Raw genomic sequence first — 23288 nt, 5'->3', positions numbered from 1 at the left:
CGGAAATACGATAGACTTGCAAAACTGGGACAAATGAGCTGGAAATTCCCAGAATGAGAGGAAATATGCAGAAATTCCCAGAATTTAAGAAAATATGCAGAAAATTCCGAGAATTTAAGAAAATATGCAGAAAATTCCAAGAATTTCAGAAAATATGCAGAAAATTCCGAGAATTTCGGAAAATATGCAGGAAATTCCCAGAATTTCGGAAAATATGCAGAAAATTCCCAGAATTTCGGAAAATAAACAGGAAATTCCCAGATTTTCGGAAAATATGCAGGAAATTCTCAGAATTTCGGAAAATATGCAGGAAATTCCCAGAATTTCGGAAAATATGCAGGAAATTCTCAGAATTTTGGAAAATAAGCAGAAAATTCCCAGAATTTCGGAAAATAAACTGTAAATTCCCAGAATTTCGGAAAATAAGCAGAAAATTATTAGAATTTCGGAAAATATGCAGGAAATTCCCAGAATTTCGGAAAATATGCAGGAAATTCCCAGAATTTCGGAAAATATGCAGAAAATTCCCAGAATTTCGGAAAATATTCAGGAAATTCTCAGAATTTCGGAAAATAAGCAGAAAATTCCCAGAATTTCGAAAAATATGCGGAAAATTCCCAGAATTTCGGCAAATGGGACGGAAATTCTCAGAATTTCGGAAAATATGCAGCAAATTCCCAGAATTTCGGAAAATAAAGCGGGAATTCCGAGAATTTCGGAAAATAAAGCGGGAATTCCGAGAATTTCGGAAAATAAGCAGAAAATTCCTAGAATTTCAGAAAATGAGCCAGAAATTCCTAGAATTTCGGAAAATAAGGAGAAAATTCCCAGAATTTCGGAAAATGAACTGGAAATACCCAGAATTTCAGAAAATGAACTGGAAATTCCCAGAATTTCGGAAAATAAACAGAAAATTCCGAGAATTTCGGAAAAATAAGGCAGGAATTCCCAGAATTTTGGAAAATATGCAAAAAATTCCCAGATTTTCGGAAAATATGCAGGAAATTCTCAGAATTTCGGAAAATATGCAGGAAATTCCCAGAATTTCGGAAAATAAACAGAAAATTCCCAGAATTTCGAAAAAATAAGGCAGGAAATCCCAGAATCTTGGAAAATAAGCAGAAAATTCCCAGAATTTCGGAAAATAAGCAGAAAATTCCTAGAATTTCGGAAAATATGCAGGAAATTCCCAGAATTTCTGAAAATAAGCAGAAAATTCCCAGAATTTCGGAAAATAAGCAGAAAATTCCCAGAATTTCGGAAAATGGGCCGGAAATTCTCAGAATTTCGGAAAATAAACAGAAAATTCCCAGAATTTTGGAAAATATGCGGAAAATTCCCAGAATTTCGGAAATATGCAGAAAATTCCTAGAATTTCGGAAAATAAGGAGAAAATTCCCAGAATTTCGGAAAATGAACTGGAAATTCCCAGAATTTCGGAAAATGAACTGGAAATTCCGAGAATTTCGGAAAATTAGCCGGATATTAAAGAATTTTGGAAAATGTGCTAATGTATCACTATATAATTCCTAGAATTTCAAAAAATAATCAGAAAATTCCCAGAATTGCAAGGCAATGGATATCATTGCCTTGTTATTCAACTCGTCACGTGGGGGGCATGTTAAAAAAAGGGGGGGGGGGAACCGGAGGCGCATTTCAGTTAATGTTGTGTCTACGGAGCAATGTCGTATATGTAGCTTCTACTATCACATTTATAATCCATTTCATATTCCCCCTCCCCAATCATCTAAATACGGAGGTTTATTATTTAGATCAGACGTTTTCATACTTTTCGTGCTACTGCCACATTCTTCAGATTTTTTTCTTGCTCTTACCACCCACTTTCCAATTCAAGTCAACCCATAGAATCCTATTCCATACCAGAGTTTGTACGGCCCCGGATCATTCCATTTCCCCGGGGGCGATATCACCCACTTTGGACTTAGATTATCATGCTTTTGAATCAGTCTCAATCGGAAATAATCATAAATAACTCCTAATCATTTTTCCGAACACACCGAAATAACTCCAATAATTTTTTTTATTTGATGGTTTCTGCAATCGGACCTCGATATAACGAACTGCTATTCAACAAATTTTCCCATCCCCGATACAGGGTTATTTAGGATTATTCATAATCACTGGTAAAAGCGATTAATTTTAAGTATTAATCAAATTCGCAAGGTAAGGATTATGTATAATCCGAAGCTGATATCACCGGCAGAAGTGATAACTAATTTAGCACATATCAAATTTACCAACGACGCTTGGGTATTATGTGTAGTTGCCGGTAAAAGTGATGAATAGTGAAATTCATAAGAATCTTACCAAGGCGATTGGCGATTAAATCGATATAATTACTGGGTATTAGGTTATCACATTTTCCATAACAAATGCATTTGTAATATGGTTATGGTTGCAAATACATTAAAGTAGGGCGGTTCTAGGGCCCAACACAACTTTACCCCCTATGCTCACATAGTTGAAACTTTGGGCACTCATGCCGTAACGATCAGTATATGCCATAACGATCCCCACAGTAGAAATATCCTCTAAGAAAGCGGTTCTCAACCGGTGCGAAAAATCGAGAAAAATAAAAACCCAGTAAATTTAAAGAAAAATAATTATTAATATTTTTGAAAAAATAAATATAAAACTAAAATAAAATTAAAAAATAATTATTAATATTTTTTGAATAATAAGTCAGAAACTTTGAATAAATAAAAAATAGGCGTCTGGGACTCCGCCATAGAAAGGGCTCCGTGGGTCAAAAAGAGGTTGAGTACCGCTGCTCTAAGCGATTGAATGTTCCGGGGGAGCCAGTCGAAGATGAGGGCATACCATAGTATCCTATAGGTTCACTTGAATTGGAGGCGATGAGGGAAAAAAATTTTCTAGAAAGGGGTTGATCGGGACCAACAGAACTAAAAGTTTAACTTCACTTTAGCTTCTGTTTCCAAACGCCATTGACCTCGCTGTTTTTTTTCTATTCCTTGAGCGTTCAAAACTCGTTGTGTGATGCTGATTGTGATCAAGTATATATTGCACCATTCACGGTGCAATTTGATGTTAAATAATGTAATATAAAAATATTAATAAGTATAAAAAGTAAAGTAATTATAAAACGTCCACCATCATCACATCCCGTAAAAAAATATTTACGAGTGATAGTAGCTATCTGATTTGTGTAGAGTGAAAAACATCGTAAGCATTCATTCAGCAAAGTAAGATGTTTCTCAGTGTTTTTCTTATTTACCTGGGCAGTTTCCTTGCAGTTGCAGCAGAAGTTTACGAAACTAATGTTGACGAGGTCCGCACCATAGACAACAGTGACTTGCTTGTCTTCTAAGGGCGTATCGGGGGCACCCATCGTCACCGAGTCACGAAGTTTGCCTTCCTAAATGAAATTTTAAAAAAAGTTTATATAGAACATATAGCTCAGAGACTATGATTTCTATATGCAAAGGGTTCGATTTTACGAAAGAAAAATTATTGCAAGATGGAACATATATTTCTAGGCCAGTATTTCCAACGTCACGCAATAGCGATTCAAGGTGACGTGCATCGGCACTGAGATGCCGCGAGTTATTTTTTTCAAGGATAAAATTATACAAAGAGATTGGGGGTTCCAATGCGCATGATGCGGCACGATGGCGAAGTGGCCAATCTTTCCGCAAGCCGTGTCAAAATCAAGATTATTTTCGATGCGTAAGCCACTCTACGAATTTTAGGAAGCAGAACATACGTCCCGTAAGGGACCGTTCAAGTATTATCCATTTTTGACTCTCCCCCCCCTCCCCCATTATCAGTAAAATTTCATCCGCACTGCCCCCCCCCCACTCCTAACGCATATTGGTGGGATCAGAAATGTACGCGGTAGGGGGGCATAGGGGGCTCATGCGTAAGAACTGAAAATTTCTCTTTAAGAAATTCATTGCGATTCACCCTTTAAGCCATATATTGTAAATCTTTGACCCGCGGACCAAATGTGGCCCTGAAGGTTATCTAATGCGGCTTGCCCTCTCAAACGCAATTTTGTAAAAATGAACTTAGCGGCACATTTACAGATCGCTTAAATGACCCGTGGCACAATTCCGGAGAATTTAAACGGCCCGTGGCACATTTTCAAATCACTGAAGTAGGCTCGTGACACATTTAGAGATTCCTCGAGTGACATGTAGCACAATTTTAGAGTATTTAAGCGGCCCCCTCCAGTGCAGTTCTACATCACTCAAGTTACCCGCGGAACATTCCCAGATTACTTAAGTGATCCGTAGCATAATTACGGATCACTTGAGTGATGCGTTGCACAGTTCCAGAGCACTTAAGCGGCCCGGACACATTTCCTGACCACCTGAAGAATCCGTGAAACATTTAGAGATCGATGAATTTGGCTATGTAAGATATTTATCATTAGGAAGAATGTTAGTTCAGGTGCCCACAAACTAGCGAAAGGTTTTCTCCCGTTTTTGGCGCACCGAGTAAGATGCCATTAAGAATATTTCATATTTTCATAAAGGGCGGTTGATGACGTAAGCATCATCCAAACCCCCCCCCCCACCTATGCTGACGTAATACTTGAATGACCCCTAATTACGCGGCACGAGCATTCTCTCCGTTTCTACGATATTGTTCAGCTGTCGCCTTATTTTCGAAAATGTTCAGTTTGCCCTTCAGTGAGTTACACAGTGTGTTATAAATTCGATTATAGCAATGCAGATTGTGCAATTGTATGTTTCCCCCATGTGGACGATCCTGAATCGTACACATGGGACGTCCAACACCTATGCTTAAAGATGAAAAACCGAACAGAAAAGGCATTGAATAGAAAGTCATCACATAGTTATTTTAATCATGAGTGCCAACCATACTAAATATAGGTTTAGTAGCAAACAAGACCATCGTTCATAAGAAAAGGATTGTTTAAAAGTTGAAGACAATTGTCTTTTATTGAAAAATTAATATAATTTCTTCAATTTTACTGAAAAGCGTTCACGTGCCACTTGTGGTACGCGTGCCGCGGGTTCACCACTGGCTTTAAGTGATGAACAAACAAAAATGCCTCGCGATTGGACAAGGGTGCCGAGAAATAGTCCAAAAATTCTGAAGTATATAAATTTAATAAAAACAGCGAGATAAATTTCATAAAGATTTACAAAACTTTCTTACAATCAAGAAATATTAACTGGATTGGTTGGACGATAATGTGTAAGAATGTACGAGGCTTCACCTAAGCAATGTGACCAGACATTGTTAGGGTGACTTACACAGTTAGGGGTGACCAGACATAGCTGTTTGAAAAACCTTCCCCGTTGTTCCGATCTGTTTTTGATGCTTGACCATAATTTCATCTTACGTAAATGGGGAATTTTCGACGAAAACTGATTTTCAGCGGATCCATTTGTTCGTAAAAACCGGGACAGTCCCGGTTTTTCTGAGGCATCTCGCTACCCTCGTAAAGCTTCACTCCAAAAGCAACGACTTAAAAGAACGAATGGAATTTAAAAATATTATGGTTAAAACGCAAACCGATTGAAAAAACACAATGTCAGCAGTTACTGAAATGAACGCTCCATTTTTTATTCAAGTAATATCAAAGTAAACAAGTTTTTTTTTAAGGATAACGTTATTCCTACATGCATCACACACACTACTTGTCGGTTAAAAAAAATCGAACTAAAAACAAAAAGGGAAAAACTCTTAATACGATTTTTCACAAAAAACTAAAAAACATTGAACTAATCTGAAAGCATGACAGCACAAAGAATGAAGCCAAGAGACTATTTAATCATACGGTAGAGAGGAATTTGCCTTTGATGTTGGTGGTAGAAGAGAAGATGAAAAAAAAGTAGTATTTTCTGGCTGCTGGTAAATGTTGATCAACGGCAACTAAATCTTTTCTCTTTATTATCCTGAGAGTACAATAAGAAGATAAAGGACAAAAAAGAAAGAAGTAGCTGAAAAGACTTCGTTAACAGGCAAAAAGAAGATGCAAATAAAGAGCGGGATGCGTACCATTCCGTGTGTGTGTTTTTCAAGATTTCTCATCCTATTTCCAAATAGAGCAGCCGCAACATGGCGAGAAAGAGGGAAAAAAAAACTTTTTCGTACTCTTCCTAAGAGTAAATGATAATGTATTTTATTTACTTTTTCTTCCCATAGAAAACAAAAGGGTAGCTCACATACTTACCAGAATAGGGTAGGGGAAAAAAAACGAGAATTCGTTCATTCGCAAGAATTTACCTCCAGACATGAAGATAGTTACGCATTCGCAGCAAAGTACATAAACCCGGCGCCTTTCCTCTGTACAACCCCCTCTCAAGAAAAAAAAAAATAACTAGAAGAATGTTCTAGAAAATAGACTGAGAAGAAATGCCTCTGAAGGAGTTCATCATTTATTTCCCCAGCAGCAGCAAAAGAGGCATGATCATCGTCATCATCCTCTCTCTCTCTTACTCCGAAAACGCAAATGTTTCACGTAAATCGCATCTTGACACGTAATCTCAAACCACCAGAAGATGGCGGCGGAGGGCGAGGGGGGGGGGTGGGGAATGGCTTATTGGCATGCTTAAAAATGACTTCTTCCACGCGTTGAAACAATTAGAGCTCCTGGATATTGTTAAGTATAGGTGCAGCATGACATTTGCCATGAGGCATTGAAACTTCCAAAATAACTCTTTTTTTTTTTTTTATTGCATTGTAAAAAAAATGGATTATAGACATGCTTAAAAGTGACTTCTTCATCTCGTTGAAACCATTGGAGCCCCTGCATATTGTTAAATATGTGGAAGGCATGATATATGCCAGGAGGTGCGTTGAAGATTCCAAATTATATATATATCTTTTTTATAATACAGTATTATTTATTGCATCTGCTGTGGTTTTTTTTATTGTATTGGGGAAAAAACGGTTTATTGACATGCTTCCACGTGTTGAAAAAATCGGAGCTCCTGAATATTGTTAGATATGGGCGTGGCATGACATGTCACGAGTCGATTGAAGCTTACAAAATGTCTTCTTTTTTTATCGTATTTTTTTCCTATTGTATTGTAAAAAAATTGCTTATTGGCATGCTTAAAAAAAAAAAAAAGACTTCTTCCACGCGTTAAAACAATCAGAGGCTCTGGATATTGTTAAATGTGGGAGCGGCATGACATGTGCCAAGAGGCGTTGAAGCTTCCAAAATGCCTTTTTCTTTCTTTTTTCTCATATCACGTCCTATAACTTTATTTACAGATGTTTTTTTATTCATTTCTTTCTCATTTTACTTTAATACATTTTTCTACTTTTCTTCTTTTCTACACTTTCCCTAATTTAATATTCCAGTAAGCACGGGATTGCCTTACATCTGTAAATTTTCAACCCGTTTTTATTCTTCCCCTAAATTCACTGCCTTGCCCGCATCACCATGTCTTGATAAGGACTATTCACACATTAGTACAAGCGGATTATTCAGCACATGACGACAAGGGGACACCAAAATATTTCCGGATTATTTCATCTCTCGATGATAGGAGACACTCACATACTTATTTATTAACACCATGCTCTGTGCTAGGAGACACAAATTCACTGATACCACACTAGGTGACACGAGGGCATTCGTAAATTCGGTAAAATCAGAAATTCATGTGGCAATATACTGACCTGGTGACAAACACTCTTCTACACCAATAATAAATTTGGTCCAATGCCCCCCCCCCCCCTCCAAAAAAAAGTGCACAGTTGCACAAAAAATGAGCGCAATTAGTTAGATTCCATTCTAAATTTGAAAAAAGGTGATATTACGGACAGAAACGTAAATTTATAGCACTTTATGGAATTCGAAAACGTAATTGTATATATAGTGCATTACAGTAACGTATAGTACGTAAATGTATAGTAATTCATAACGCAAATGCTATTCATTATCAGATCGGATATACCGAATCTCCAGATATATTTGGCCTCTCAAAATTCGATTAGCGAAATTGAGCTATAAATGCAGCGGAACCCGCTTATAACGAAGTCGAAAAATACAGCGAAACTATTCGTTGTACGCGACCTACGTTATATCCGTACCGGCTTGAAAAATGATGCGTTCACGCAATGTTAAAATAATTTTGTTCTTCAGAAGTCATTTCAAAGGAAGATTCATATTAAAGCAAGGGGCCAAGAAGTGCTCTAATATGAGTAATCATGCCATGTGAAGTCCGTTTCAAAACAATTTTTTCATTTCGATAATTATGCCTTTCAATGTAAATTAGTTCCGGTTTCACTAGAGACATCTATTGCCAACAGACAAAACTTTGATTTTATGTTTATTTGAACGGCATGTTTTTGATTTCATTTTCTTCCGAAAAAAATTTTTTTGTCTAAATATAAACTATTTCAATAATATTCAAGAAAGCTGAGCCCGCCTACAACAAAATAGGGTATACTGATATATCGGTAAGTACGATGTTTTTCGTGAACCTAAACACATGAAACAATGTTATAAAATTTAATATAGATTTGATTTCTATAAGGCGAGAAAAAACTTGTAGTAGAAAAAGTATTCGAAAAGTACCAAATGAAACATAGAAACATACTATGATTCAAACTGAAACTAGTACCATCGTTATTTGTAAGATGAAACGGAGCGTCGGTTCCAAGACAGTTTAGGTTTCGATAAATTTAAGCGCTAAAAATAAATTAGTTTCGATTTTTAGTGTCATCTACGTTTCCATATTGGATATTTTCTGATTTTACTCGTATACATTTTGATGGATTTGAAAATACAAAAGAAAAGAAGAGAGTATAATTGACCGATACTACGTGTAACGGCTGAGTATGCACTGCGATATTTCGAAATAGACTTCAAAAAAATTGGAAATTAAAAATTCAATTAAAATCATTGCTTTTTCCTGGGGAATCCTGGGTAAACCTTGCAATAGTTACGAAAAATATATATATATATATATATAATTTTTTTTTTCTTGAAGTTAGTAATGAGTGATCATGACATTAGTGGTCCCCCATGATGGAGATGTAGGCCTTGAAATTATGTCCGGCACTCTACATAACGGTCACGGTCATTTTGATGATATCTTAATCATTTTTTTTATCTGAAAAATTGATTTCGAAATCATTTACAGAGTAATTGATTTGTTTGATAAGTCGTCCAACTTTGCCTTAAGCACATTGTTACTCATTGGAATTCCGGTTTTTAACCAAACGTGTCGAGTTGCATGTCGCATCGCTTGCAGTATTGCGCCAGTCGCAAATGGGAACCGATCTTCACGTTAAAAATCTCGCCACAGAGAGCAACAGGCCTATAGAATGTCACAAGTATTCAACCATTACATTTCACTCATAGTTAAAAAATTGATGTCAGATGGTGGCACTCACGCATAACGAGCATTACACAGAAACAAACTTCACGTCAGGTTCACTACACATATAAATCAATTCGTTAGAAATTCCGCAGAGGAATGTGGCGAGGTGCATGTTTGGGGTAGCATAGTAGTAGTAGTATCGCACCAGTGTGAACCCTGCCTGAAATAATCAGATAAGGTGAAATAGCGGTTAAAATACGATATCGTACAGGCCTCATTATGGTCTCCGATTTACTCCTATTATTGCATTTATCTTTTCTTAGTCAGCAAATAATTTTTCTTTCAATTTTTGATATAAGCCAATCATTTCCTATAATTTACTCTTTGCTATTCCGCAAATATTATTCTCCTGCTCTACTCATTTTTTTTGCCAGTAAGCAAATAATTTTTCATTTTATTTTTTTGAACACTCCGCAAGTAGTTTTCCATATTTATCTTTTGCCAGCCCACGTTTTATTTCTCTTCCTTTATTTGTTTCATTTTTTTAACTGTCCGCAAATTGTTTCAAAATTTATTTTCTGTCGGCCCGAAAGTTATTCCGCGTTTTTATTTATCTTCTTGCCAGTCCGCAAATACTCTTTATTTATGTTTACCTGTCCGCAAATTATTCCTCCTTTTCATTTATCATTAAATGGTCCACAAATAGTTCTTTTCCCCTATTAATTTGTTTTATTTCCTGGCAGTCCACAAATCATTCTTCCTTTTTATTTATCGTCTGCCGGGTCACAAATTAATTTTATTTATTCATTTTTCACTGGGCCAAAAATTGTTTCTTTTATTTTTACCGGTCTGCAGGTTAAAAATGAAGAACACCGCCATAAAAAAATGATATACTTTCCTCTCTTTCGTTAGAATTCAAAAGCATATGCAGCGTAGAGCAAGGCTTGACAAATCACAGAAAATCTAGGCGGCCAAAAAAAAAATTTTTTTAGGAGCCAAACATTTTTCTTCTAAAGAAAAACTGGTCCTAAAATAATATTTCTTTCAAAATTCCATAGCAACCTCCATTCCATATTCATATCAGCTGCTGATATGAATTCAAAAATTCTTATATTGTCCTAACTCTAAGAGGCCATTCAAGTATTACGTAAGCAAATTGTCAGCCATTTTTGACCTTCCCTTGTCAGCAAAAGTCAGCAAAATACTGACCCCCTCCCCCTGTCAGCAAAATTTCGTTAGCTGCTTAGAATATTTCATATCTTCAAAAAGGGGTGGTTGATGACGTAAGCAACCTTCAAACCCCCCTCCCCCCTTGTCATCCAAAAGTCAGCAAATGCGAAACCCACTCTCCCCCCCCCTCCCTCTATGCTGACGTAATACTTGAATGGCCCCTAATTTAAAACATTATTAGGCATCAATCCTAACATTTTAAGTGCTAATTTCAATTTTACAGTCGCCATGGTGATCTGGCACCTGGGATTTATTTGTCCAGTCCTGGCATAGAATAATATTTCGATCTCAATGTCAGATAGGGGGTTTCGTAGTTACGGTATTCTACTGAAATATGTAAGTAATTTTTACTAGAATGAATCCAGATCCGAACAACAGTAAATAACAAAGCAAGAAGTTAATAAAAATCAAAGTGGGGAAAAACGAACCACTATCTCGGACGACGTTGAGCGCACATCAATGCGATTTATAACACTGAGCGTGTTTGCGTAACGTGGTACCACACAAAATAAGTGATGGATGAGGACGTTAAGCGGAGAACTAATGAAAATATGAGTTCTCGTACCCGGGAAAACCAGTCACGTAATTCCAATTGGCAGCAGCAGCGACGTAATTAAACGTTCGGGCAAAGGGTTAAAACTAGACGGGGGAAAAGGAGTGCGTAAGAAAACGGAACCCCCCCGACACAAATAACTGCTACACAGACCGCACAAATTATTACTTTTAGCGGAACACTTTCGTGACATTTCTAGAGGAACGATCACACACACGGATGTTTATCAGCGCACACGCAATAACACATAAAAAGAGAGAAATCGCTACTAAATACCAGATATAACCAGAGATTTATTCCGTCGTTAGCCATAATAGTTGGAGCGCGTTGAGAGAGACCCGAAATAGAAGAACTCGCGTGTAACCAAATTCTTTCATCATCTTTTTCCCTTCATTCTCACACGGTGATTTCTTTACAGGGAACGAAAAAGTGATTAAATTTGTGGGCATGGCCCTTGAGACACACACATTTTTAACGGTTTAAAGTGGTTTTTCAAGTTAAGACACGACGTATGCGTAAGGGACCATTCAAGTATTACGTAAGCAAATTTTCAGCCATTTTTGACCCCCCCCTCCTTGTCAGCAAAACACTGACCCCACTTTCCCCCCCCCCCCAGTCAGCAAAATTTCGTCAGCAGCTTAGAATATTTCATATCTTCAAAAAGAGGTGGTTGATGACGTAAGCAACCTTCAAACCCCCCTCCCCTCATCAAATCCGAAACCCCCCTCCCACCCTTCGATGCTGACGTAATACTTGAATGACCCCTAAGAGCACCTGACTCGAATGGTTCTTGAGAAGGTATCGACCAAAATTGAAGTAATGCTGAAAATTTTCATTTAAAACACATTGACATACAATAATTTTAACAGTCAATTTTGGCCTGGTCTCAAAAGATTCTCAAGAAAGCAAATAGGGGTGCCCTCTACCAGCGGCACAGAAAGGAATTACAGCTACTTATACTGTTGATCGTGCCATAATTTGTACAGATTAAAAAAGGTAAAGAAAGCTTTATCAAATCTTCAAAAGATGGTCCAATAAGTTGAAGTCAAGCCCAATTGATTGCTAGAAAATCTGTTTTCACGTGGGCAACTGGCAAAAACTGCGCTTCCCCCAAGTAAACGTGAAAGGAAACATTATTCATTCATCTGATACACATAAATACCATACTGTTATTTTCGAAGAACGTCTTTCATTCGCCCATCACTGTTCTGAAGGTACTGAAAAAGCTAAAAAAACCCAGTTGGCAAAATTTGCAGGCCCTTCCTATAAACAACAAACTCATTTTGTACAATTTGATACCTACATTACTTTACGCAGCTCCTGCTAGAAATCCTAATGTTATTGCTCTTGAACGGTTCCAAAACGCAACACGCCGAAGTTTTTACCAGGTTCCCTAGTTCATCGGAAATAGGCATATACCAGGATTGAAACAATCACAGATTACGCTCTCCTCCTCCTAAACAGATCATGGCCCGCCGTTCTGTCTTAATGAAGCCATTTTAGCAGGTGGTGAAAGAAAACTTGGGTCATTGCTGGAAACTGCATGTGCGTGTCGTTCACCTAACGTTCTGTGTAATGCTTGTAATGTGTAGCGTGCTGCCATCTGCCGTCAAATTTTCTAACTATAAGGGAAGTGTAATGATTGATTGTTTCGTTGTAGGCCTGTTGCGGCTATTTCTGTCAATTTGAATGCTTTTTTGAAGGGTGATAACTCAAAATTTCTCGGGAAAAGAATTTTTGTGTCCCTAGAAAGGTTGATCTTACGTAAGCCCCTGTGGGGGGTATTATGAATAAGCACAGATAAAAGCGATAAATTTTAAGTATTTATCAAATTTATCAACGACGCTTCAGTATAATGCATATTTGATAAATTTATCGAATTTTTCGAGAGGATTGGTAAGTATGCATAATAACCGGTTAAGTATGCATAATACGTATACAATATATATATAATCGATTTATCACATTTACCGTAACATATACACCAATTTCTGGCTCGCGAGGGATAGCGATATCGCATATCTGGCCCACAGAATGAAAAGGTTGCGCATCCCTGATCCTGATCGATCCATCAAAACGAGTATTATGGCATTATCAATTACCGATTATCCTCTCCAAAAACGCGAGAATGCGTATCTATACAGTGGAAATTCCCGGATTCATCCGTTTCACGTACACACACATATACGCTAATGCTAATCAATCTAGGGAGATGCCACAAAAACGAGACGAGAACACACATATGTATATCCCATATCCCCTCTCTTACTCCTATCCTGCTCCGATCAATTGATATCTCGGATTCGGCGGAAATGCATTCGATATTGAAATATGCGCATCTGCAGCTAACGGCGTTTCATTATGCGTGAAAATATTCCAGAAATTTTCGGAAGAGAGAACTCTTGTCCGATCCGTTCTGCCTCTCGTCTCGGGAAATTATACAACTCACGGAATTTGAATACAGAAATTCATCCTCGCAAATACAAGTCAGAAATTTTCCTCCATTTCGGAATAACGGAGGTTTTGCCGTTTTCACATCTCTTATACACGCTTTATAGTAGGCAGTGATTCGTTGAAGGAAGCTTTTGCAGTCTATGCCTAAACGTGTGAACGATTCGAAATCCGACGATAGTATGATGTGAGGGTTTTTAGATCAGGGACGGACATACCCTAAAGAATTTGCATGCCCGTACAATGACCAAATAGCTGCCCGAATCAATATTTAACATGCCCCCAATAATATTATCACCTGGGTTTACTTACGTAAAAAACTTTAAAAACAAACTGATTCATTAAGAAGACACCAACGAATAAGGCAAATACACGGAAATAAAAAGTCCTGATGCATTTCAACACCAATGGGCGCCCGTCTTAAGAGGAAAATTTAACCACTAGTCACGCTGACCGAGTTTCCCACTTGGGTTGAATACCAAATCTCAACTCTCGGTTGCTCAGCGGAAGAAGTACGTCTGTTCACTTCAAACTTCGTGGAAAGAATGAAGCTGTGAGTCTGCGTGAGATAATAATGCAGCGTCCTGATTGGACACTTGCGGAATAGTGCTATCCGATTGGTCTATTCGAATTTTCTTATAATTCCCGCTCGAAATGAATTTAAGCCATGGTGTTGCAATCGGGGGGTGTAGAGTTATTATCGTTAACTAGTGTATTTTTGAAGGCCCGAATATATGTGCCTTCGTAGAAATCTAAATCAACTGTGGACTTGACTTATAGTGAAAAACTGTCGCCTCTTGAAATTTGAATCCATGGCCCTCTTGCCAACAGTGAGCGGCGATGGTCGATTTTTCACATTCCTGATTCATTTGCATAAAAAATGTCGAAAGTGATAATTTTGTTTAATGATCGAAATTTTGAAAGAAATACGAAAATTTAAAAAAATGCGGTAATCAGTTCAAAACGTAAAATTAGTCAAACCTCCGATTACAATTTTCCGCATTGTTGCCGTCGGAAAAAGAAATCAAGTTATAATTTGTAACTAAGAGTATTACAAGCTATTATATTACCTCGCTTATAGGATTATATAGACGATTTAGGGTACAGACTTGGGCTTTATCCTACAGGTGGCAGCAGGCGCTACAGCCTTCAAGTGATATCTATGTGCATTTCTCTTCCATACAGAAATTATAGGTGCGGAAATCTTTATATTTTTTCTTAAAAATATGATTTTATTGAATCTTTTGAGTTTTATATTGAATGGGATTGGATGGCCCATTAGAGAGACTCAACTGCACAATAATGGTGACCGTTGTTGCACAATGACAGGTATCCAATGGAAACTTCGGGGGGCGGGGAAATAAGATATCCAGATATACGTTCTCATTTGATACCCACTAATTTCACTTAATATCGTTTTATAACTCATTAATTTTCCCTCTTACACTCTTGCCAGGCAATTTAATATTAATGTTCAAAATTTTATACCGCGCTTATATAGCATGGAGGGGACCTTCCACCGAATACTATGAATGGTAATCTTCCGTGAGGTTCCATACGGTCCGCTTCCATAAACAACATGAATGATTAAACATGGCATATCCATGATGACAACTCCAACACAAACGCACGTCATCGAATCAACAGGTTCCCCTTTTCATCCGCCGTAGCGCACACCACAGTAACCGAGTCACTCAATTATGTGTGCGTTTTCTCCCTTTTAACCATTTACCTGTCCTTTTATGACAGGGCGTGGCACGTCATCATCAAGACACGAATATTAACTGTAGGTACGTGGAGAGAGAAGTGACGAAATAATTATCATTTAAGCTAATAATGCTTCCCGCGGCCAAAAGATAAGTATCCGATGGGATCATTATTTTCCCCTTCAATACGCGGTAATCGCATTGTAATTAATTGCATTTATACACCCGTTACACTCGACAGCGTGGGCGCGGTAATGGATTCGCGGTCTTTTATCCTTCCAGGAGCACAAGACAAGGTAAAGCCAAGCTCCTATTAGAGAATGACCTGGTTTCATCTTCAGGATTACGCGACTAAATTACATTAAATTGTATTTAAAATCCAAAGTGCACATGGAAAATATATTGCCGGAGATTATATGCCAAATACTTTTTAGACCATTTTCATACCTCCTCGTAATTCCCCTACATGGCTCGTGTCTCCATACATCCACAAGGAAAAGGGTTTTACCAGGACTAGACAAATTTCTTCCCCGAGACATGTACAAATTTCGACCGGGTATGTATTTTTCTCAACCACATGCGCAACGCGGGCATATGCCGTCACCCTCATGCCAGAAGCACGAATGTGCAAATTTTCCTCCTCCTTTTTTTTAAAAAGCTGGTAGGATACCTTATTTTTGATATTTTACCATAAGCTATTCTGCTATTTACCATATTAAGTGAAAATTCGAATCTGTATCCCTATTGAAAAGCACGCATGTTAAAAACATTTTAGGGGAATCACTTCCATAGAGCAGATCACTTCTCAACCGGTGCTCCGCGGAGTCCTTAGGGCTCCATGTGCACTTCCCAGGGGCTCCGCGGCGACTCAAGGAAAATAAAATAAATAAGTAAATTTGACAGATAAATTAAAAAAAAGAGGCCTACGGAGTTCCGCCATAAAAATTATATACAAAAAGGGCTCCTCCAGTCAAGCAGGGCTCCCCTATGAAAATTATGTACTGAAAAGCGAGTCAAAAAAAGTTTAAGAACCGCTGCCATAGAGTAACATGGGTAGAGTAAACATGCACAAACGTCATTTCAAGCGTTCTTCTTTTTTTTTTCCAGGAACATTGCACATTCGTGTTTCATTCATGGAGAGACGATATAAATAAAACAAAAACTAACACTTCATTTCTTCATCGACAATGATGCAAGTGTTACTACAAAAAACATGCTTGTAATTTCACAGAAATACATTTTTTGGCAGCCATGATGTGAATGTACAGTCAATGTATTTTGATCTATTTTTACGGTACTAATATTTATCAGCCAGGTGTGGGGTTATGGGCCCTCATATACTGCAACTGAGTTCATAGGCTGGAATCTCTTGCGGGTCTGCACGCCAAGATTTTTTACGGGTTCCTCCGTTTCTTTAGTAATTGAATTTAACTCTTTCGGTAAAAGGAATTATGGGATTCATCGCAGGCTTGTGCCGTCAGACGTCCCGATTTCCAAGGAGAGTCCCGGTTTTTGACCAATAAACACTTATCCAGAGAAAAAAGCTTCCGGGACAGTTGTTTGTTCCGGTTTTTCCCCGCTGATCAAACATTCAATAAAATCAAATTATTTTTTAAGAGAAAAAATGGAGATGGTGGCGAATATTTGGGGGTAAAGGAGGCGGCTCATTTTCCAGTACCGATAACTTTTGTATGGAAGAGAAATGCATACATCGATACTTCTTGAAAGCTGTAAAGCTTCCTGCCACCTTTAGGATGAAAATAAAGCTAACAATGAAAATTCTAAAACAATATGGTTGTTGGTTCAAACCAGTGATTCCCAACGTGGGTGTTAACGCCCCCTGGGGGCGGTAGAAGCTGTGGGTATAGCATAGGATTCTATGGTTTAGATTGCGCTGCGAGCGCTTTTTTTGTCCCATCGCCCCTTTCTTCAGAAATTGTTTTCTCCCATCGCCCCCACCCCAACGCAATCTAACGTATAGGATCCTATGTTATATCCGTAGCTTCTACTGCCCCCCCCCCTGGAACATTCCATCGCCCCCCGGGGGTGTTAACGCCCACGTTGGAAATCACTGGTTCAAACCAATGTGCAGCAACCTGTGGTATGAAACTATATATATATATTTTTTAACTTTTATGCGTCATACCGGTGTAAGTTTTGTGCGTCAAAATATCAATTACTATGTATTTATGTTTGCTGTAGGAATTGACTTTGCGGAAAATTTAAAAATACACTGGCCGATATTATGGCGCGTAGAATTTTTAAGGTAAGCACTATGAAAATAAAAAAAATTATAGTTTTATACAACAAGTTTTTAATTTTCATGATGCACATTAGTTTAAAACCAACAGCCGTTTTATCCTAAGAATAGTTTTGTTTATTCAACAGGTGACCGCAGGGGCCTTAACGCAGTGTTATGTATTTATTCTAGCAAAATATAAATACGAAATATAATCAGTCAGAAGATCAGGAAATTTTCCCAATTTTCATTTTTTTCACTAAATTTAATTTCGACGGTCTACAATAAGATAAAAGGTTGAAGAACACTGAACTGAACCGTGCCCCCAAAGCAGAATATGCCAAAATCTGCGATGTACGTCGCAGAACAATCAGGAAGAATTTTAAGAAAATTGTAGAAAACACTATTATGGGAACAGCAGAACGTTTCCAGTCAGCCAAGGGCTTGTTGCAGAACAATGCAAAACATTCTGCTTTGGGGAACCGTGCAAGACCCAGCTTTTTTTGGTTTGGTGTCAATAGGTAATTTTATCCATTCCTTCACGATTTGACACGGTAATCCCCACTGAAAATATTTTGTCCGAGATGTCTTTCCCGGTTTTTATTATCATTGATTATAAGGGTATGTCCCGGTTTCAAAGCCGCAATTTATGGTTTTGCCACCCTTTTCCCCCAATTTACTAATTTTTCTCAGCTACTCATTCTTCAAATTTGCCACCCGTTTGAACTTGCCGCTCTGTGCTATTATTATTGACCGGTAGCTCTCCGCCACAGATCTGGAGATCACGTAATTCAACAAGGCATATGTTTGCGTGTAAGGGACGCCGGGAAATACGACGCATGTGCGTGTGATGTTTTTTTAATTGCCAAGCACTGTTTATTTCGAAAAATACTCAGCTGGACATACTTTACTGCTCAAATACTTTTGAAACTCAAATCTGGGATCAGAGTTCCCACGCAATGAAATGCACACGCATTTCCCATCGGAATCGAAAGCTTCGACAATTCCTTCGATAAGAAATTGCTTTACGAGAATTTCCCGGGGTCCATTAAACTAGAATTTCTAGAAAAATCTTATCGGAGGGATTCCATATAAGAGGGGGGGAAGAGATCAAATCAATTCATAAATGACGAAGCTATATCCGATACCAGTCAATGGGGGCTGATTGCGTCGCGTGTATTCCACCGAAAACGATTCGAGATCTCGAGAGAGAGAGAACGCGCCAGACGCATACCTATAATACAATAAAGCCGTGATGTCGGTGCCTTACACGGAAAGTTTCCACTCATCTATTGGAAGTTGTTCTCAAGAAGCGTAGAGTCATCACCACCTGGTCGTTCATCACGAACGGATCGTTCAACATGTCCATTGTGTGTGTGCACGGATTGGGAATAGGATCGTATAGGCAACGATATGCCTATCTAGATCTCCCATTAAATAGTCTATATAGCAGTTGGAGGCGAGAGTTATGATTTATCCCCGGCTCCACGTCATCTCTATACTACCCTGCCATACACATGCGTGACTATTGCGTTGCGTACGTCGAGTAAGGAGGGGGGGGGGGGGTGAGAATAACGGAACCTCATCATCACAATCGTGTAATAGTTGGATGAGCAACCAGCATTATAATCGGATAACCAAGTGCGTATAACAATGCGGATCGGCTAACGGATGGAGATATATGTTTCATACACACACACAGCCGTTGCGAGGTCATCATGGAATGGATAAGGCGAGCGGTTATTGGAAAACTAGAATAGTGATTGGCTATAAACCTGTGCTTTTCTATTCCGACAACTACGAATATTCTGGGAAAAATTTAGCCGACTATATATATATATATAAATCTTCATTTAAAGCATAGTCTCCCAAACTCTTTGTTCCATCGCCCCCTTCATCAGCAATTTGTTTCTTCTCATCGCCCCCAACTCAAGCGAACCCATAGGATCCTATGTTAAGTCGATTAGGGGTTAAAAGCGGACGAGACATATGCGGACATGTCGGAAATCGGGACATATGCGGACATTTTATGTTTACCAATAATCAAACGTTACTGGCGAGTAATTCTGGCGATTTTTAAGTTACGTTCTCTGGTCGCGATCGGGTCAAAATCGGACATTTTATGTTAACCGATAATTTAACACTTATTGGCGAATGATTCTGGACACTTTTCGAGCTACATTTTCTAAATGTGTTGAATGAGGGGGAGGGGGGGGGGAGTAATAAGTTCCTGGAAAGTTTGAAGAAGAATCAATATATGTCGGCTGCCGACCCCATGGGAGATTGTACTATGAAGAAGAATGAATTGACTGAGAGCTGGGAGGATTAAAGGGGTGTCAGAGTCAGTTGTCGCCTTGTTTTCTTCTGAGAAACGTCGTTTTCTAACATTGCCGTCCGTACCTCCAAATAAGACTCTTATCCAGCCCATGGATAAAAAAGTAATTTTAAAACTTTGAGAAGGTTTAAATCAAAGGGCTTTTAAGAAGGTGTTTTGCAATAATCTCTGCCACAGAATTAACAATCGCTGACTTCTGCAAACATAATTTATTACACTAATACACTACATTCCTCATAATTTTTATTCATGAAGCTTTGCAAAAAGGGACACACAGGGACGCCGTTATCAGACACGGGGCCATCTCAAAAATTTCGAGGCATCAAAAATGTTTAGGACACCCTTAGCCCCGATTTTATATATTTTGTGGGGGGGGGGATCATCAGCTATTATTTCAGAATATGCAGGAATGCTGAGAAATATCCTAACAAAAAAATTTTAAATACGCAATAAAATGTAAATAAAAAAAACTAATGATAATTCAGTACTTAAAGGTAGTTTCAAAGTAATGAGAGGAAACAATATTCCAGAAACTGATGAAAATTTCAGAATTAAAAATAACTAAAAATGGATCCAACACCAATGAAAATTCAGAATTAATTAGAAAAATAGAGAAAATTAGAAAATGAACGGAAGAAAAAATTCTAGAATTGATGAAAATTCGGAATTAATGCGAGAAATAATTTAAGAATTGATGGAAGCCTCCAATAAGTTACCGTGAGTGTGGGGCCCGGTGCAACCGCACACCTCTAAGGGCGGCTCTAGACTTACAGAACCATGAATTCCGTTTGGGACGCATTATAGCTAGCTTTTCAGGCAGAAATTTCGAGTGCTTTGACACGTAGACTGTTCAACACTAATTTTATTGCCAAAAATGTTTTAGTGATTTCAGGGTAATTTTGAGTGCTGATTCTGTGTGTGAATCTGGCATTATTTTTTTTCAAACGCTCTAATTTTTAACATAAAGTGAAAACTAAATTTCAGTAGTACTACATAAGCAGCACACAAATCGCATTTAAATCTGCGAGCAGAGTTTACATCACTAGAAAGCTTGAATCAATGGAATAAATCAATTTAATTATGAAAAGTAAGCAATTTAATCATGAAATCAATACATACATCGGAATACAAGTCAATACTGATGATACTTAAGGCCGGACTTGGGTAAGTGTGAAGGTTGGCCGCAACCGGGGCGTTAAATGTTAGGGGCCGCAAAAACGTGATGAAAGAAAATACTTTGATTGCATTTTAATTTAAAAACTTCGTTTTCAACAAAGCGAATGCATTTAAACCTCGCTACAACGATACTCAATATAACGATAAATTACTCTATAACGATATTTTTTCAAGTCTTGTTTGAAAATGCCTATACTCTAATGTTAAACTGTTACCTCTCGACATAACGATATATAATCCCTACATAATCTACAACGACATTTTTTTTTGGTCTGCAGAGTCGTTGTATCGAGGTTTCGCTGTAGCTTAAAATTTTGTCTAAAACCTTTAAAATTCAGACATCGAACCCTATTTCTCTTGCCTATGGTTTTCACAGAACCCCTTCCTCCAAGTCAAGTAAAGGATGGAGGTGGATCTAATGCTCCGGACGATGCGTTGCTAAATTCTTCTTTTAAAATTTAAAAAATTACACAAGGCATACATAATGCATACTTGCCCGGCTGAAACAGCATGAAGTTGAGGTCCTGGGTAGGTAATCGATTCAATGGCCCCGACAGCTCTCCAACCTTTAAATGTCTGGGAGCAGCGTGCAATATCGTTCAAATTTATTTTCGAATGATTTTTTTATATGACCATGAAATAGTAGTTTGATGTTCATTTTGCCTATGTAAACCTGGCGTGCTCCAGGGTGTTCATGGTTACTCAGGGATTAGGAAACTCCGTTTTCGAGGGCCACAAAATGCGTAAGCCCGTCCTTGATAGTAAAATAATGCGTATTTGTAAATCAATAAATGCACATCTTTAAAAACACTCCACTCAATTATCAGATTTCAATATGCAGGCAATGCACGTCACACGAAATTTGTGGTACATTTATGTTCAGAATAAAAGTAAAACAATATATGTATGTATAATATACATTATATATATATCGTGTATACATTTATATATCGTATAATATATGGAATGAAAATAAGGGAATATACTTAGGATATCAGAATAGATCAATGCAGTAATGATGTTGCATTTTGTCCACTAAAATGAACACAAAATGATATTAAATTAATTCAAGGAGGAAGCACTTGCATGATTTTCTGTTATGGGTTATAAATGTCTTTCATAGGAGGCTTCGGTAGAGTAATCAGCCATCATACGCGAGGCTCGAGCTTGCCTTGATACTTCTGTTCCATTACTTTCATATCTTCATGAAACCGCCTCTCGTCATTAAAATGACTCAGATTGTCTGTGAAATTGAACCAAGTAACTAAGAAGAAAATGCGCCTTTGTGCTCATATTAACAGTCTATTTTTCAAACGTTTGAAAATTTTTAAAATTCAAATTACAAATTAATCGTATTTTACTGCAATTCTTCTCATCGTTCTCTGCTTTGTCAAAAAATTCTCAACAACCGATACGAAACATGATCAAACTGAAGAACGACCGGAAGATCGCCAAAAATGCTGAAAATTTCGAATCTTTAAGAAATTTATGAATTTGAGAACCATCAAAAATCCCTGCTCACAGCTTTTCATTGTTCAGTCCAGGAAACGTTTTACAAATTAATTGGAAGCACTAGCCACTTTATTTATTGAGTACCTTTATCGAATTGCTTCACTAAGCCGAGTTTTATATGAAGTGTTGGGAGATGTATTTTGTCTATGAACCGCTGGCTCTCTAAAAATATTTTCTTTGTTGTCCCAGTAAGAGGTTCATCAGCTCAAGATCATGACAAATAACGAATGTCTGGTGTGATATACGTAAATTTTGCGCATAAAATTTCGAAATTTCGCAAAAATAAAATTTTCTAAATCGGAGATTTTGCATTTATTCGCAAAAAAGAACAAAACTAACGATACATTTTTCCTTCAGGTTCCATTTTGAAGCGAAGTAATAAAGTACTTAATTAAAAGCTAATATCTCAGTAGTCTCTCCATATCTCCTTCTTTAATAGTACTTCCCTCTGTGAGTAGTAACGGCGTTGTAGGTACATAATACAGTCGACTCTCGGTTTACGAAGTTAATTCGTTCCTGAGGTAGGTTGGCAAACCGAACAACACATTTGCCCATAGGAATTAATGTAAAAATAGATTCATTCGTTTCTAAGACCCCGAAGATTCCTACAGTGTCAATTTTTACACTTTTTCACGTTCAAAAAAGTGAATAACTCGAAAGCTATTGAAATAATCATACTGACACTAAAAACACTTTTTTCCAGAGAAAATCCAGACTTTTCGAGAAAACGGGCATATATGCTATACATGGGCAGAGCTGTACCCATGTCTTGTCTGATTAATTTCACCTA

General features: G+C 37.8%; 1 protein-coding gene across 2 annotated transcripts in view; it reads right to left on the bottom strand.

Annotated features, from left to right (window-relative positions):
* Window positions 1-23288, bottom strand: part of Plc21C (Phospholipase C at 21C) — a 326807-nt gene that overhangs the window by 122057 nt on the left and 181462 nt on the right. For both annotated transcript variants that reach the window (XM_089234814.1, XM_089234813.1), the window contains exon 4: window positions 3257-3397. In XM_089234814.1, coding sequence (XP_089090940.1) covers window positions 3257-3397 — 141 coding nt within the window. The remainder of the gene's footprint in view (window positions 1-3256; window positions 3398-23288) is intronic.

Source organism: Pholcus phalangioides, unplaced genomic scaffold (assembly GCF_987345545.1).
Source record: "Pholcus phalangioides strain wild (caught in Gottingen) unplaced genomic scaffold, Ppha-v1.0 ptg000008l_1, whole genome shotgun sequence".
In the NCBI taxonomy this organism is placed as follows: Eukaryota; Metazoa; Arthropoda; class Arachnida; order Araneae; family Pholcidae; genus Pholcus; species Pholcus phalangioides.
Note: the sequence above shows the minus strand (reverse complement) of the source record. Positions and strands in the feature narration are given on the sequence as shown.